Source organism: Peromyscus leucopus, chromosome 19 (genome assembly GCF_004664715.2).
Source record: "Peromyscus leucopus breed LL Stock chromosome 19, UCI_PerLeu_2.1, whole genome shotgun sequence".
NCBI lineage: Eukaryota > Metazoa > Chordata > Mammalia > Rodentia > Cricetidae > Peromyscus > Peromyscus leucopus.
Genome location: NC_051079.1, coordinates 67756832 through 67774603, shown reverse-complemented (window position 1 = coordinate 67774603; position 17772 = coordinate 67756832). Strand labels below are relative to the sequence as shown.

Sequence of the window (17772 nt, the reverse complement as noted above, 5' to 3'; positions counted from 1 at the left end):
CTCCCCAATTAAGAAACGACTGTTTATTTGAGTTGAGGTGAGGAAATGCTACAGGGAAAAAGTAGGGCAGGCATCCCACTCTTGGGCATATACCCAAGGAATGCTGATTCATATCACAAAGATACATGCTCAGCTATGTTCATAGCAGCACTATTCGTAATAGCCAGAACCTGGAAACAACCTAGATGCCCATCAATGGAAGAATGGATGAAAAAAATGTGGTACATATAGACAATGGAGTACTACTCAGCAGAGAAAAACAATGAAAGCATGAAATTTGCAGGCAAATGGATGGAACTAGAAAAAATCATCCTGAGTGAGGTAACCCAAACCCAGAAAGACAGTCATGGTATGTACTCACTCGTAAGTGGATTTTAGATATAAAATAAAGAACAATCAGACCACAACCCATAGAACCATAGAGGCTATATATATAGCATGGAGGTCCCTAGGACGACTGTGGCTTATAATAAATTTCGGTTTTACTCAATTACTGAGCAAGCCTCAATGAAACATCTCACTATTAAGATAAGAATACATACTCTATCAAGATGATAATAGAAAAATTAATTAATTAATTTTAAACAATAAAAAATAAATAAAAATAGAAAAATTTGAAATATTAAACAAACAAACAAACATTTTACTAAAGTTTAAAAAAGGGAGAACTAGGGACTCATCATTCCTCTCCACATTCTATTCTTTCCCTTGTTTTTATATATTTTAAATTTTTTTATCAGTGGATTCTGCTGGAGGATCCGATGCAGATAAGCACTGGAGGGCTCCTGTTGCAAATCACCCTCTGGATCGATGGAAGGATCTTTCTACTAGTGCGTGGAGGAGACCCGATCTAGCGTTGGTGTAGCCCCAGAGTTTGGTTTATGTCTTTCCTCAGGACAATGAGGTTCCTCTTTGGATTCCTGAGCACTGAACACTCCCTGTGGCTGCTGCTGAAGCCCAACATGACAGAGACCTAATGGGTCATCATGAAAAAAATTTACCCTTCTGATGCCAATGGAGATTGAGAGCCCAATATGGCCAGCTTTGGCAAGCATTAATGTAAGCTTAGGAACTGTAGCCATGAGATTGGATTCTCCAGAAGAGCTGCCAGCCAAAGTCATGCTCGGATCAAGAAAAACGGGCCTTGGCGGTTCGTGTTCCTGGAGTTGTATCCATGCCAGTGGATGTCCACACACTCCAGAAGAGAATTTGACATTGCTGCTGCCGCTGTTGCTGTTATAACAATGGTGCACACCGCTGCTACTGTTTCTGGGATTGCCATTTTATAATTGCTAACTACAGCTAGCACAGTGGAGACCCTGGCAACAAAAGTAGCTACTACAGTTAGTTAATCTTTCATTCTATTGGGCATGATAAATTTAATTCAGTAGTTATATACATCTTGATTGGCTTTGAAAATTATAAATTTATAAACTCAAGTTCCAGTTGCTTTTGGGATACTATCTTATAAGGACTCCAACGTACAGTATGGCTCATAAGGAAGGGAATGGCTCAGTTGCCTTTAGCCTACTGGCTATGGGTGAGATAGGACCTCTGTTGGTCTTTTCTGTATCGAACACACAGATTGCAAGCCCAGTGCCACTTTGAGATCTTTGGCAGCAATTAACCATGCAGCTCACACACGATTGAGCCAGTATGATAATGAGTATTCAAAGATGGGTAATGCCTGGGGGGCACTCACCAACCTAAGACAGAGCACCTGTGTGGCCTGGGCAGGCTTCTCCATGATGGGTAAGGTGACCTGCTGACGTCCCACGCAACCCAAGTCAGAAGCTCATTTTTTAATAAAAGGGGGACCTGCAGGGCCCTGCCGCCCCCCTCCGTGTTAGGTAACTGTTGCCTTGCTTGCGGACCTTGACCTTGATATCCTCCCAATGCTAATTCCCTGCCAGGTTCCACCCTCCTGAAGGCTTAAGGGAAGTTCCTTATCTGTGTATCCTGAATAACGGGCGTTAACAGCTTAGATGCAAGATTGTAAAACATCAGTAGCGAACTTCTGCCCTCCAGGGTCCTCCCATTGTGATGTAAGCCTGTAATTAAGACCTCCTACCCCCTTCAAGAAATGACATTCGACATTTAAAATTAAATATATATATGTGTGTGTGTGTGTGTGTGTGTGTGTGTGTGTGTGTGTGTGTGTAATTGAATGAATACTGCGAATGTAATCTATGAATACCACAAATGTGATTAATATCATGAGTGTAATTTAAAAAATAAATAAATTAGTTTTAAAAAAAGCTGGGCAGGAACACTACCAATAGTAACGAAGAAAACAGTCTTTGGGAGACTGCAGGCGCGGAGTTGGTCCATCTCCCATCTCCTCACCACAAGTGCCTGAATGCAAAGCCTTCTGAATTCTTTTTCTGTCTGGTTTTTACCCTTCTAAAATACCTTAAAACTAATACATCAACCCAGAGACAGTATTAATATTGATGACAACCATACACTGCTTCCATACACGGTTGCATTGCGTGTATGAATCGTCTTACGCTCAGTTGTCTCCTCAAACATGGCCCTTCTTTAGTGGTGAAAACGTTCAAACTATCCGTCTAGCTTTTTGAAGTGCTCACTACAGTATTGTCACCGCGGCCTTGATTTAAAATAAGCTGGGGGGTTAGGCTGAAGAGATGGCTGAACTATTAAGAGCACTTGGCTGCTTTTCCGGAGAGGGATGTTGAGTTTCCAGCAATCCATCAGGCAATTTTCAACTCTCTTAACTCTGGCTCCAGGGGATCCCACGCCTTCCTCTGGCTTCCGGCGGCACCTGCATTGTGCCATACACGCCCTACCTGCTTCCATATAAATAAATAACAAAATAAATAGTGGGTAAAAAAGAAAAATGCTAGGTGGTTTGGGCCCCGGGCCACACCGCGCACTGTTGGCGCCCCGCCCCCTTGCAGTCGTCACTCCAAGGCATAGCCCCGCCCACATGTCGGTTAGCCCCGCCCACTCATGGCTGTGGTCTTCCGGTTGTCCGGTCATCTAAGGCTTTAATCATCTAAGGCTCACACACCGGTCAGTCGTGCTCCCTCCCACTCGTGTTTGCGGGCCGCGCGCTCCGAGGAGGAATGTGGGCCGGGGCCGCGGGGCTGAGGGGCTCCTGCGCGCGGCTGCAGGCCCTGCGGGGCGGCCATGCGGCCGCGCTCCTTCCCAGCCGCTCGCAGGCCCTGCACACCTCGGTCGCTTCCTGCGGCAGCAGGAACTTGCTCAAGAAATTTGCCTCGAAAACCAGGTACGCAGCGGCCAGGGTGCGCTGCGGGCCCGGGCGCCTGTGCACGGTTGGATGGAGGCGGTTTCTGCAGGGGACAGATGTCCGGGAGGGACTGGGTCGGGACCGTGGGCATAGATGTCTGATATTCGTGCAGTTTAACCTTTGACAATTCCCGCGTTCCCACTACACTTTCAGGTTCTTTTTATACAGTGTTAAGCCTCCTGAAACCTCACATTGCATACATTTTTGTCTTAATTAGATATTTTTAATAATAAACATACGATAAAATACTTTGATTTCGCGGGGCGGTGGCGTCGCACGTCTTTAATCCCACTCTGGAGGCAGAGGCGGGGGATCTCTGAGTTCAAGGCCACCCACCTTTGGTCTATAGCATGAGTTCCAGGATAGCCAGGGCTAAACAGAGAAGCCCTGTCTCAAAAAACAAAAACAAAATAAGAAAATGATACTTTGATTTCCATAGCATCTTAGAGTGTACTAAATGTGATAAGCCAGTTAATATTTTTTTGGGGGGGGGTTGTTTTAACAAATGATTTTACAGGTGGTTTTTAGGTTTACTGAAGAAGTGCATAGTTCGGAGACTGGCCTCAGATTCTCTATCAGAACTGATGTTAATGTGGCATCCTTAATGCCCTTTCCTATTCAGACGTGGTAGCTAGACGGCTGTGTTCAGTCTTTCCCTATTTGACAGCTCTAACAGTTTTGGGAAGTCCTGGTTGGAAGTTGTGTGGTTGCACACCACTGCGATTTGATGTTTTCTTCGTGATTATATGTGGTCGTGGAGTTGGGGGAAAAGTAACAGAGGAGAAACACCGTTTTATCAAGGGCGTGTCTAACCACTGTGCTCACCGTGTCCTGCGGTGTTAGGTGTCCCTTTTGTCATTTTTGGTAGGAAGTTGCTGTGTGTAGCCTCTGCCCTTAAGAGGTGAAGAATTGTGACCGTAGGTTATTTGGAGTTCTTTGTGGGAGATGTGCCCCTTCATTTACTCACTCACCAGTATGGACAAGTGGTTATCAGCTATTACTTTATTTTGCTCAAGGTGTTCCACCTTTGGTCATCAGCAGCCCTCTCACCCACTTTGCTTCCTTGATGCACCCCATGTTTAGTGAGTCTGTCTGGCACTTCAGGATGTCCTAAGTTCATCTTACATGTGCCCCTCCCCAGCCCTAAGAAGCAGCCATTCTGATGTGGAGCCCAGGTTACTGTGCTGGAAAGCAGGGTCTGGGAGCCGGGTGGGCCCATGCTTTTGTTGGTATATCTGGTCTTTGGTCCCTCTACTTGTGAGCATTTTGTTCTTTTCTGGAGCGTTTGTCCTCTTTCCCTACCATCCTAGAAGTCCCTTCTGTTCTAACAGGAGCGGTGAGATTCCCTCAATCTCCTGACTGTTCTGTTCTAACAGGAGCGGTGAGATCCCCTCAGTCTCCTGACTGTTCTGTTCTAACAGGAGCGGTGAGACTCCCTCAGTCTCCTAACTGTTCAGTTGAGCACTTCAGAACCACCAGCCTTTATCTTCATGAATGACCATAGCGCTTTCGTGAATGCTGGAGATAAAATCTCAAGGCCCTTCCATCTTCCCGCTGTAGATAGACACAAGTCAGAATTACAGGGTTGTGTTAAAACTCTTCTGTCCCATTCCCACAGTCATGTTGTCCACTAAACTTCAGTGGTTGTTAACATGCCCCATGCCCCATGCCAGCACCCTACACTTGAAGTGTCAATCTTTTGACCTAGTTCACGCAACTCTTTTCTTAACTTTCATAACTATCCCATCTAATTATTAAAAAAAAAGATACCGCCCCTAAGATTTATATGTATGAGGTTATGTTTGTGTGTGTGTGGTTTTTCTTTTCTTTCTTTTTTCTTTCTTTTTTCGGTTTTTCGAGACAGGGTTTCTCTATGTAGCTTTGTGCCTTTCCTGGATCTCACTCTGTAGACCAGGCTGGCCTCGAACTCACAGAGATCCGCCTGCCTCTGCCTCCCAAGTGCTGGGATTAAAGGCATGCGCCACCACCGCCCGGCGTGTGTGGTTTTTCAAAACAGGGTTTCTTTCTTTCTTTTCTTTTTCTTTTTCTTTCTTTCTTTTTTTTTTTTTTTTTGTTTTTGGTTTTGGTTTTTTGAGACAGGGTATCACTGTGCAGTTTTGGTGCCTGTTCTGGATCTTGCTCTGTAGACCAGGCTGGCCTCAAACTTACAGAGATCCACCTGGCTCTGCCTCCCAAGTGCTGGAATTAAAGGCATGCACCATCACTGCCTGGCCTAAAACAGAGTTTCTTCATGTAACCCTGACTGACCTGGAACTCACTCTGTGGACCAGGCTGCCTATGACCTCACAGAGATCTGCCTGGCTCTTTCTCTAGTGCTGAGTTTAAAGGCATACCACCACCATCACCACTATAACCACCCAAACTATGTATGTCAGTTTTAAAGATTTGTTTACACCTTTAATCCCAGCACTCAGAGGCAGAGGCAGGTGATCTCTGTAAGTCAGAGGCCAGAAAACCAACCAACCAACCAAAACCCTTTTTATTTTATATGTATGAGTATTTTGGCTGCATGTATGTGATGTGCACCATGTGCATGTCTAGTATTTGTGGAGGTCTGAAGAGGGCATCAGATTCTCTGGGAACAGTGATTGTGAGATACCATGTGGGAACTGAACCCAGGTCCTCTGAAAGAGTAACTAATGCTCATAACCACTGAGCCGTTTCTCCAGAGCCGCCCCCCCCCCATCTAATTTTTGTTTTCTTGATATAGAAAGAAGTTTTGGTATGAAAGTCCATCCCTGGGGTCTCACATGACTCACAAGCCATCCAAGTTTGAGTTCCTCACAAAGAGCACCTTAAAGAAGGCCAAGAAGGAAGACACTGTCCGCCTGAAAGCCATCAATGGCCTTCTCTACAAAGCACTGACGGAATTGCTGTGCACTCCTGAAGTGAGCCAGGAGGTCTACGAACTGAATGTGGAGCTCTCCAAGGTGAGCACAGGTCAGGGTTGGGGGCAGGGCACAGGCTTAGTTTCGCCTGAACCCATCATACCTGAGGTCTTAGTTTGGGGCCTCAGAGGTGGTGCCAACTCTGATTTAAGTCAGGGGACAAGGTGCAGAAACAGAGCTTTTTCCTCTGCTTGGGTGAGGGACGGGGACTGCACAGCACCAGCCAGTGTGACAAGACAAAGCGTTAGAAGTTTAGGGATGTGGTGAGGATCCACAGTCTTTGCCTTCATAAAGCGAGGGAGGGTCCTCCATCTTCCTAGATGGGATTGAGTTGAAGAAGAAATAGTTGGCAGTTGTTCATCTCCAATTCCCTGCATCTGGAAAGGTTGCCATGCAGCGATGCTGTGGAGCACATGGGGTTGAATTGAGAGAAAGGTCAGTGAGCTTGGATGTCTGTGACTCTACTTCCCCGCCATGAATGCTGTGGTCTCCGGCAGGCATCACCAGAATAATCTTCTGGGTGTAAGAGGCGAAAGAAGCTGTAGTCCTTATCCCTGATACACTGTGTGAACGGTGAAGACTGTAAACCTAAAGTAACTTGCAGTTGGGGTGCACCTCAGGTCTCTGTGACTTCAGACTTCTCCGCCTGCCGAGTGTACTGGAAGATAGGTGTCTCTGCAGACCGGAACAGGCACACGGAGGCCATCCTGCAGAGGAGCGCTGCCTACATCAGGTGATGGTGTTCACTTTCTGCACGTACTGCCTTCTGCCTCAGCCTTAACTGGCCTGGCTGTTTGTAGGTAAACGTTTAAAATTTCTCATTGAGGATTTTTGCTTTTAAGGAAAATCTTGGAAGCATTTCCTTAATTTTAGACTATAAGTTACATTTTGCTAGAAGACCTAATCTAATCAGATTTCTTAAAAATTTTATAGGGCTCCAGAGGTCCTTTCAGGGCTCTCTGAGGCACGAATTATTTTGACAGTACTAGGAAGCTCTGACTGCCTCACTGCGCAGTGTTCCTGGAGTTCCTAGTGTGCCTCTGCCCATGCTGACTGCCCATGCTTACACAGCGCCTCAATCACCTTAAAGTATCCTGGATGAACAAGTCAAAAAATAAAAATACAGCCAGCGGTGGTGGCGCACGCCTTTAATCCCAGCACTCGGGAGGCAGAGGCAGGCGGATCTCTGTGAGTTCGAGGCCAGCCTGGGCTACAGAGCGAGTTCCAGGAAAGGCGCAAAGTCACACAGAGAAACCCTGTCTGGGGGAAAAAAATGGCTCTTGAGCCAGGTGGTGGTAGCGCACGCCTTTATTCTCAGCACTCAGGAGGCAGGGGCAGGCGGATCTCTGTGAGTTCGAGGCCAGCCTGGTCAATATAGTGAATTCCAGGACAGCCAAGGCTACACAGAGATACCCTGTCTCAAAAAACAAAAACAAAACAAACAAACAAAAAAATTGGCCCTTAATGGGAAACACAGGCAAGTCTTCTGCCCTGCCCTAGGGTATTCTGTGCACACACACACCCACCCCCCACCCCCCACACACATACACATATACACACACATACATGCACACACACATACACACACATGTATACACATACATGTATACACACACATACACACACACAACACACACACACACACAGAGGTAAAGGAATTCCTCCATCTGCTCAAGTGTAGGTTTTTGGCAAACATCGCTGAAGAAACTAGTGAATCACTACAGAACAAACAGCTGGTCATGCCCAATGCTGGTAGCAAAATGTAACCTTCCAGAATTGGAGCAGTTGGCATCCTCCGTGAGCTGGATAGCCTGAATAACTCCACGGCTCTTCTCGTGGGGTCATAACTTCACAGTGCCACACAGTACTGAGTAAGGTTTGGACCTGGTTGTCAGCAAGCACACAGATTGTAAAGCCACACATGGGGAGAAGGCGCATTAACCTGATAGACCCTGCTGCATTTTAATGTGATGCTTAACTTGTCAGGGTTTACAGAGGGTCGGGGATGATCCATACTTTGCTAAGGACTATTAATATATTTGCTTTCCTCAGTTTGTTATCTGTGTGAGGCCACAGTTCTGTGTGCATCAGTAAAAATAGCAACAGGAAGCAGATGCAGAGTGGAGCACGACTGGCTTCTGCTGAGCTGGGCCTCAAAAGCGTGCAGACAAAAAGGCAAAGCCCCTGCTGCCAATACTTGAAAAGTCAGTTTTTTATTACGTGTTTGCCAGCACTTGGGCGGTTTATTATGTTAAATGACTTAAAATTTGTCATTTTTAAGTTTCTTAAATTTAATTTCTAACAGTAAACATCAATAGAACAACATTAAAAAAAAAAGTCATTGGTTGGTACTGCACGCCTTTAATCCCAGCACTCAGAAGGCAGAGGATCTCTGTGAGTTCAAGGCCAGTCTGGTCTACAGGGCCAGTTCCAGGACAGCCAGGGCTACATAGAGAAACCCTGTCTCGAAAAACAAACAAAAAAGTTGTTGGCCATTCTCAATAACTTCTTAAAATTGTAAAGAATCCGGAGACCCAAAATTTTGAAAATTGATGAGCTTCTTGGACATAATGAAGTTACTCAGTGTCTTAGGGTGTCTATTGCTATGATGAAACACTGTGACCAAAAAGCAAGTTGGGGAGAAAAGGATTTATTTGACTTACACTTCCACATTGCTGTTCATTATTGAAGAAAGTCAGGACAGGAACTCAAGCAAAGTTGGAACCTGGAGGCAGGAGCTGATGCAGAGACCATGGAGGGGTGCTGCTTACTGGCTTGCTTCCCATGGCTTGCTCAACCTGCTTTCTTATAGAACCCAGAACCACAAGCCCAGGGATGGCACCTCCCACCCTGGGCTGGGCCCTCCCCCTTTGATCACTAATTGAGAAAACGCCTTACAGCTGGATCTCATAGAGGCATTTCCTCAACTGAGGCTCCTTCCTCTCTGATGACTCCAGCTTGTGTCAGGTGGACACAAAACCAGCCATCACACTCAGTTTATTCAGTTAAAAAAAAAAAGGCAGAAACCCAGCTGGCCACAGATCTCAGAGTTGGATGCTTCCCACGTACATCCAGCTCCTCCCTGTAGCTCTTGCCCCTCCCTTCACATATTATTCTCTCTCAGGAATCCATGTGTGGGGCTTCGTCCAGCATGTCTGTTTGTCCATCTGTCTTGTGTTCTCTGCAAGGGTCACTGGGCATCCGCTTCCATAAAGAGTGTCTGCAACTATCAAAGAAGGACCAATTTCATCGTTTACTGTTAACCAAACATGGTTTTGGTTGGACGCAATTAGAAAGTTAGCTGAATTGAATGCCTCTTTGAGACTATTGCAGCTGCCCAGAATTTGGTGTCAAAGTTTCAAGGGATTGCAGGGCCTAGACCTCATGGCTGGTCTGTATCACATGACTGGGCTGTACATCTCTAGCATGCTGGGATGTCAGGTGGGAGTCCTTCCAGGAAGCATCTACTGAGTAGAGGATGCTGTTACTAAGTTAGAGGCAGCGCTCCAATCCAGACAGCTTCCTCATTGGGAAGAGTGAAGGCCAGCCGTGGTGTGGAGCACCTTCATCTCTAGTGATGAGACGTTTGAAAAGGGCGTCTCCAGAGCTTCGCTTCTCCCCCCACTTGCCTCCCCTCCCCTCCTCTTCCTGCCTCCCTTACAGCCTGGTAACTTGGTGAGTCTGATGTAGTTTGTGTTTAGAGCCTCTCCACTAAATGTGTGCTCTTTGCTCAGGCACCTTCTGATGTCTCAGCAGATCCTGAGAAATGTTCCACCCCTAGTGTTCATTCAAGACAAAAAAGACATCATTCTGGCTGAGGTGAGCTTTTTCAATAATTAGCTCTTTTGTTCTTTGTCTTTCTTTTTAAATCTCATGTACACCAGAACAAACCTTTTTTTATTTATTAGTTTGGGTTTTTGTTTTGGTTTGGTTTGGTTTGGTTTGGTTTTGGTTTAAGACAGGATTTCTCTGTGTGTAGCCCTGGCTGTCTTGGAACTTGTTCTGTTGACCAAGCTGGCCTCAAACTCTCAGAAATCCGCCTGCCTCTGTCTCCCAAGTAATGGAATTAAAGGCATGCACCACCACCACCCTGATATTTATTAGATTTTTAAAAATGTTATGTGTACCAGGTGGTGGTGGAACACGCCTTTAATTCCAGAACTCGGGAGGCAGAGGCAGGCGGATCTCTGTAAGTTCGAGGCCAGCCTGGGCTACAGAGTGAGTTCCAGGACAGACTCCAAAGCTGCACAGAGAAACCCTGCCTCAAAAAACAAAACAAACAAACAAGCAAATAAATATGTAAAAATGTATGTGTATGAGTGTTTTTCCTCTATGTATGACTGCACCATGTGTGTATATTATCCTCTGAGGCCAGAAAAGGGCATTTGATCCCAGGAACTAGAGTGTGGGTGCTGGGACTTGAACCCAGATCCTCTGGGAGAGCAGCTACCGTTCCCAACCACTGAGCCATCTCTCCAGCCAGCCATGTTTATTCACTTCTCTGTGTGTGGGTGGGAGGAAAGGGTTTATTTGAGCTTACAGTTCCATATCCCAGTCCATCACTGAGAATTCATGGCAGGAACTCAAACAGGATAGTAGTAACCTGGAAGCAGGGACTGACTGTGTAGCAGGATTGCTTATCACCTTGCTCCTCATGACTTGTTCAGCCAGCTTCTGTATACACCTGAGGACCATCTACAGTGGCCCCAACCACCGTGGGCTGGGCACCCCCATCAGTCCCTAATTAAGAAAATGCTCCTCAGGCTAGAAAATACATTTTCTCAGTTGAGGTTTCCTCTTCGCAAATGACTCTGGCTTGTGTCAAGTTGGTATAAAGCTGGCCAGCACAGTGAGTGTGGAGGTCAGAGGACAGTCTTCTACCATGTCTGTCCTGAGGATCCTACTCAGGTCTCTAGGCTTGGCCTCAAGTGTCTTTACCCACTGAGCCATCTCCCCTGCCCAAATAATTAGCTTTTTATACTTTACTTTTATACTTTATAGTCATTAAACTTTAATGAATACAATTTTAGGTTTCACTTCATTTACTTTATTTTTTTAAGACAGAGTCTCATTTTGTAGCCTTGGCTGGCCTAGAACTTGCTTTGTAGTCCAGGCTGACCTTAAACTCTCAGAGATCCGATTGTCTTCTGCCTCCTGAGTGTTCCTGCTTTGGTTCAGGCCTCTTGATCCCACAGAGTGGGCCCCTGTGGCTGGGACTGACCTTCATGTCTGTTCTGGCATTGCTGGAAGCTTCCCTTTCTCAAATACTCCAGTTCTGTGGCAAAATGGAGTCGTTTTGCAAAACTACTTTAGAAACTAGTAAATAATAGTTACACAAGTCATCCAGTGTTTATTTTCCTCACAGACTTGTCTAATGTTACAAGTTCTAGAAGCCTCAGGCATTGTCGGGGAACTTGTGACAGGTCAGAGTCCAGCAGGGGTGTGAGTCATCTGTCACAGCACTGCCTTGAGAAGCATCTGCAGTGGTATTAACTGAAGCCATGAAACTGGCGCTGGGCTGTGTGCGAGGCTGTGACGCAGTCCTTGGAAGTAGAGGGTAGGAGCTGTGACCTGCCACCCCATGCTTTCTTTTCAGGTAGATCGGTTACTGGCGGTGGCCGACTTTGGACCCCTGGATGAAAAGGATGACTTGCCACAAGATGGTCTGAGGTGAGGCGTGTGGACATCTTTCTCATCCCTGTGACAGATGCTTAGGCTACAGCAGCCTCTCAGTCTGTGCCTCCACTAGCCCACATTGCCCTGTGGTACCTGCCCTGGGTGGGTCTAGCACTTGTCTGCATAGTGCTGGGTGGCTGCCCATCCACCGCCATGCCCGGGTGAGGGAAGCTGGGGATGCACACATTGGCCATACCAGCCACTGCCTGTAACTCTGAAGAACCTAAGCCAGGACCCCCTTTCCACGTCCCTGTCACCCTCAGCAAGTTCAGAAGTGTGAGGAGATGTAACAAGTGTTCTATGCAGATGCTTTGGTCCAAACTCCCTGGCTTGGAGCTTAGTTTGTCTCTGTGTGAAGGCTTCTCTTCTCTCCCCTCACCCCCCAGGAACCCTGATGCCCTGCCATCACATGACGCCCTAGAACCAGCCGCACCCCCAAATCTGTGTGGGATCGACCACGAGGCACTGAATAAGCAGATAATGGAGTACAAACGCAAGAAGGAGAAAGGACTCCCCTGTATGAGCCTGGCACCGCCATCAGGGCGGGAGCAGGCGCCTGACCTGACTCATTTGCTGAGAAGGAGAAAGAAGCCACCATCCCGCCGGCACCAGGACTCTTCCCCCAGAAGCTTCCTTTTGGGTGAGGAGGATGAGGACGAGGAGGACAGCACCACAGAGTATGAGTGCCAAGCCCAGGGGGCAGAAGAGGAGTGGGAAGCGGAGGCTAGAGGGGACGGCCTGCAGCAGGGGCTCTGTGACAGAAGAGAACAGGGCTAGGGGTGAGGCCTCAGTGCTGCCTGCCCGCCTGTGGGCCAGCCTGCAGCGTGTGGTCTGCACTTGAGAGACGGCTGATGAGACGGAGCTCTGGTGGAGGCCATCCTTAGCCGCTTGTCATTCAGCTACTTGTACAATTTCCTGTCCTAACTCACTGGCTTTTCTTCAACATTCACGTGTAACTGAAAAATAAATGACATCCCCGAGAGACTCACAGACGTGATACATCTTCCCTCACAGCTGCCGGCACAGACAGCCTGGCCTCAGCGGCAGGAGAGTTATACACAGAACCGTAGGCCTCCATCTGCAGATCTCCACAGCCAGTTAACGGTGCCTGGCCCCTGGTCCCCGGATGACTTCTTTTTTAATAAAATATTTTGTGTGTATTCTTTGAGAGTTTCATACATATGTACACTATATTTTGATAATATCTACTTCTTTTGTCTCCCTTCTAACTATTCTAGGATTTCTGCCCCCTAAGTCTCCCTACTAACTTCATGTCTCACGGAATCTAATTTGTGCCGCCCCTATGTGCAGGGGTGTAGGGCTATCACAGGAGCACAGACAGCCTGCCGGGGGCTACGTCTGTGCTGCCCCTAAAGAAAACTGACCCTTCCCCAGCAGTCATCAGCCGCCAATGTCTCCTGGGCTAGGCTGAGGCCCTGTGAGACTCTCCTCCGTCCATGCTGGATGGAGACTGGCTTGATGATCCTGTGCAGGCAGCCAGCCGCTGTGAGGTCATGAGTGCCGTGACCTGTCATGGCCAAGATACTGTTTTGCCCCGGTCCTTCCTAAGCTCTGGCTCTGACAGTCTTTCCACCCCTCTCTCGAAAATTCTTCCTGGAGATCTGAGGGCGATGGAGTGTGCTGTAGATACATCCCATTTAGGGCCACAGTCACTCATGTACTTCTCTGTACTGTGACAAGTTGTGAGTCTGTGAATACTGCTGTCCACTCTCTGATGAACTAAGAGCTACGCTAATGTGTGGGTATAAAGAGAAGTATTTCGAAGGCAGTTTGACGCTATGTCCATGTAAGCAAAATGATAGGAGTAGGTTCTCTGGAGCCTGTGACCTCCCAGGCACAGGTTCTTGATCAAGTTTACAGTGCCAGTGCCAGGCATGAGTTCCCTTCTGTAGAGTGGACCTTAAATCCAATCAGAAAGTAAGTGGTTACTGCTATACCATACCATGCCTCTGTTGCATTGATGGGCATGTCTTGCTCACAGGTTCATAGCTCAGTAAGGTGTTTGATGACTTTTTTCCGCAGCAGCTTGCATAACGTCTTCTAATACTATGAAAGCTAGCCGGCAGGGAGAACGTTTGCAGGCCAGTGTCCACTTGAATACTCCGTGTCCTGTGACCAGCGTGTGTGTGGTATCTCCAGCAATAGGGTGTTACCGTCAAGATCTGCTGGACAAGTAAGAACAAAGATAATGGCTTTTACTTTTTCCGGGGAGGGGTGCTGGAGCCCCCTTGACCAACCACTTGAAGGGAGGTTCTGTATGGCTTCTTAAACAGCTTTGTGTGGAGGCTGGGATGGAGCAGAAAGAGTGTTTCACAGATTTGAAGGGGTGCCCAAGTAGCCCTGGCTGTGACCTAGATATGATTACCCCATAGTGACAGACTTTTTTTCTTGATGCTTCTGACCCCCTCTCCCATGTATGGATTTCCTAAAATTCTTTGTTCTAGCTGACCTCATCTTTATGCCCTCGGGAGTCTGTGGCTCTTGGACCCAAGCTGTGAACAGCTCTGTTGTGCTAAATTGTTTGTATGAGCTCCAAGGTGAAGCTCCTCTGGATAGTTTACAAATTTAAATTTGTAAATTATCCTCTGGTTTGTTTTAAGCAGCCAACACATCAACAAGAGGCTCAAGAGTGAAACCATGGTGCTGAGACTGTAGAAAGGATATCAGTTTCCAGTGAGCTGAAGCGGGGTTGCAGGCCGTGCCTCGGAGCACTGTTGAGTGGGACTCATTGCTCACTCTGCTTGCGCTCAGATGGCTACGGGTGCCATAATGACATCTGATCACTCCAATAATAGCCAGTGACATCCAGCCACTCAGCAGTCATAGCCAGCGGTCAGCTGTCTTTCTGGTACAAGTGTAATCAAGTCAGCATCTGTTAGGTTGACAGCAAAACAGTGGACCTTGTGACCTACAGAGTCCATGCTTAAGAACCCAGCTACTCTGTCATGTCACCTTCAGCAGTTCAGGACCCACACAGAGAGGAACTTGAGTCCTAACTCACTGTGTATACACTCCCAGCTGAGATGGAGTAAGCCAGCATTCTGCCTTCATCTGCGGCTAACCATAAGTAAGTGTCCTTTTCATGGACTTTCACCTTATTCAGGAACTTGCACCTCCTGGTGGCAGTTGTCCTGTTTAAAACAGCTCCACGCTGGTCATGGTAACTCAGGCCCATAATCTGAACATTCAGGAGGCAAAGAGAGAGAGGCAAGGGAATTGAGTCCCCAGCCTAGGTTATACAGCAAGACCCTGTCTCAGAAACAAAACGAAAAGAACAAAACTTCAGACTCGGGAGGAGTGCGTCTGTCATTCCCCACCCAGTCCCGTAATAGCCTCACCTAAATTCTAGTTATATACAGCAGTACAGTCTACATTCTTACATGCAGCCTCAAGAGTGTATCCTAAGGAGAACATGCACACATGGGAGTCCCTGGTGTGTCTCGTGCATTCATGGTTTGTCACATGTATATATGTATATATGGGTATGTGCATGAGTGCCTGCATGTACAAGTATGCATGGGCATGTCTGAGTACCATGTGTCCAAGTACAGGATAGAGTGCCTTGGGTATGCATGTGTGTGAGTACCATGTGCGAGTGTTCATGTGTGGACATGTGGTGGGATGGATGCCTGTGTGCAGTCGTGCGCATGTTAGGCATATGCATGCCTTCTGTGTGCTTATGTGAATGCCAGTGTGTGTGGACCTGTGTGTACTGTGTTTACATAGACAGTTGAGAGTTGGGGATTCTACGGCCCAACAGCGCTGGACTCCAGCGCTTGCACACGTGCTACACTTTACTGTTGCTGGAAACCTTGTCCTGGGATGTGGTTGTCATGGGCAGCCTTGACTCCATGGGAAGAGAGAACAGCTGAGTGAAATACTGGAACCCCAAGTTGTCAAACAACAACAACAATGACCCGGAGAGGCCTTTGCCTCCTCTCACCTGGGAATCGGAAGTTTTAGAGAATGTTCTGCTGCAGCTTCTGTGGTCACAGCAGGTCCCCCTGGCTTGCAGCCCCTCCCTCTACTGGGTGTCTAACCTGTGATAGGAATTCTGAGAGGGTTAGAGTCTGGGTGACAGGTCTTGCCAACCCCAAAACACATCTGGTAGAAGGAATCTCAAGGGATAATTTATAAATACACGTCTAAAATCATTCAGGAAGCTGAGTCAAGAGAATCGTAAGTCAAAATCAGACTGGACTGTAAAGCCAGCCCTGAAAGACCTTGTTAAAAACAGCCAATCAACCGCGTAGTGGTGGTGCATGCTTTTGATCCCAGCCCTCGGGAGGCAGAGGCAGGTGAATTTGAGTTCGAGGGCAGCCTGGTCTACAGAGTGAGTTCTAAGATAGCCAAGTCTACATAGAGAAACCCTGTCTCAAAACAAACAAACAAACATCAGCCAATCAAAAGATTGCAGCATCCCCTCCCCCCTCCACCCCTAAGTACAGTGATTACAAGGCTTTCATACTTGACTATGTTGACTCTGGGAAATATTAAAATTTTGCAGACATAATGTAGAATCTGGGCTGGGAATAACATTGGTTTGATTTGTGGGCCACTATAAAGTGAAGATGTAAGGTACCATGTCAAACACGGAAGATTTTCAAAATGGTGACATCACAGTGGTAGTGACATCAGAGTGATAGTCTCCCACACCCACTTAAGGTGCACACCTGAGAAGACAGTCTGCCGCTAATTGGCCCTCACCCATTTAAGGTTGTCACCTGCACCATTGGTGCCCTTCTACCCTGCCCTGCAACAGCTGTCCAGCTGTGGAGACAAGCCCTTGTTGCATTTGAATGATGTTTACTCAAGGCTTGCCGAAGAGCAGGGATGTCACATCAGCCATGCATGTTCTCAGCGTGGGCTGTTGTCAGTGAAGTCCATGCGGGTAGGCCCACAAAGGTGATACCTGGGAACTTGTCCACTGTGAGATTACTTTCTCCTGTGCCTGGCCAGGGGGTTTACTCAGCATGAACTCAAGGTTCCTGTTTGACTCAGTAGTTGTATTCCATTATCATGCTCATATACCTTGAGGCCACATTGTCCCCAGCTGGCCTTTGGGAACTTGTGTTAGTGTGCTATAGCTGTCCTAATGAAGTACCACTAACTTGCTGAAAGCAACAGGAACTTAGTCTTGGTTCTGGAGGCCAGAATCCTTTAAGATTCCAGGGAGGGTCCTGTTTCTCTAGCTTGCAGTCCTAGAGCTTCTGCTGGATTTTTCTAGGTCCCCACCTGTACCTGCCTCCCATCTTTCCTTATCTAAATCTCCCTCAACAGTTCTCCCATGAAGATACTTGCTTTATTAGAGCCCACTAGCTCCAGGATGATGGTATTTTGAGATCTTTAACTAACTCATCTGTGAAGACTATTTCCAAATGAGATTGTTTCTGGAACTGTATAGATAGATACTCATGTGGATGGCTGCTGTGCCTTTGGTCCACTATTCTTGGAGGACTGCCCACCTCTACTCCACTGCTTCTTTCCTGTCCCATCCTAGAGTGGGACATTTGACTCCCTTCAGAGGAGAAGGAAAGGTAGTAACAGGGACTGGACACAAGGGGTGCTCACTGCTATTGGTGCCAGGGAAGATCTGGGCAGCTCTGGGCACACTGTGCATAACTTAGTGGCTGTAATCTGTGCAATGGAGTGCAGCTGGAGACACACATTCTTTGGGAGCAGATTCTGGGAAGAATTTTGGGCAAGGTGCAAGATGGGTACTGTTGTGCCCAGATCGTGACCCCCAGAGAGACCACCAAAGACGAGCATGCCGGAATGCAAAAGCAAGGTTTAATTCTGGATATCCAAAAGCAATACAAGCCTAGGCAGGGACTTCGTCCAATACATCCAACGCAGTGGAGGCTGGAGGAAGCGCCCACCTGTCTGCAAGCT

The 17772-nt window shown here is 47.3% G+C and overlaps 1 protein-coding gene across 2 annotated transcripts; it reads left to right on the top strand.

The window, feature by feature from the left end:
* The first annotated feature begins 2961 nt into the window (after positions 1-2961).
* Positions 2962-13019, top strand: Rbfa (ribosome binding factor A). Of its 2 annotated transcripts, none has more exons than XM_037197215.1 (6): positions 2962-3036; positions 6006-6225; positions 6804-6916; positions 9918-10002; positions 11780-11853; positions 12246-13019. In XM_037197215.1, the coding sequence occupies exons 2-6, from the start codon at positions 6046-6048 to the stop codon at positions 12634-12636; spliced, it is 843 nt and encodes a 280-aa protein (XP_037053110.1). In that variant the 5' UTR covers positions 2962-3036; positions 6006-6045; the 3' UTR covers positions 12637-13019. The 2 variants fall into 2 exon arrangements, with proteins under 2 accessions (XP_037053110.1, XP_028727827.1); XM_028871994.2 differs by having other exon boundaries at positions 2967-3253.
* Positions 13020-17772: the final 4753 nt, after the last annotated feature.

What these genes read in the sequence shown, in the direction of transcription:
- Rbfa (XM_028871994.2), top strand. Translation starts at nt 3,090, where the DNA reads ATGTGGGCCGGGGCCGCGGGGCTGAGGGGCTCCTGCGCGCGGCTGCAG. An exon ending in TGAATGTGGAGCTCTCCAAG is followed by an intron (nt 6,226 to 6,803) that starts GTGAGCACAGGT and finishes GGTGCACCTCAG; the next exon opens with GTCTCTGTGACTTCAGACTT. An exon ending in TTGCCACAAGATGGTCTGAG is followed by an intron (nt 11,854 to 12,245) that starts GTGAGGCGTGTG and finishes CTCACCCCCCAG; the next exon opens with GAACCCTGATGCCCTGCCAT.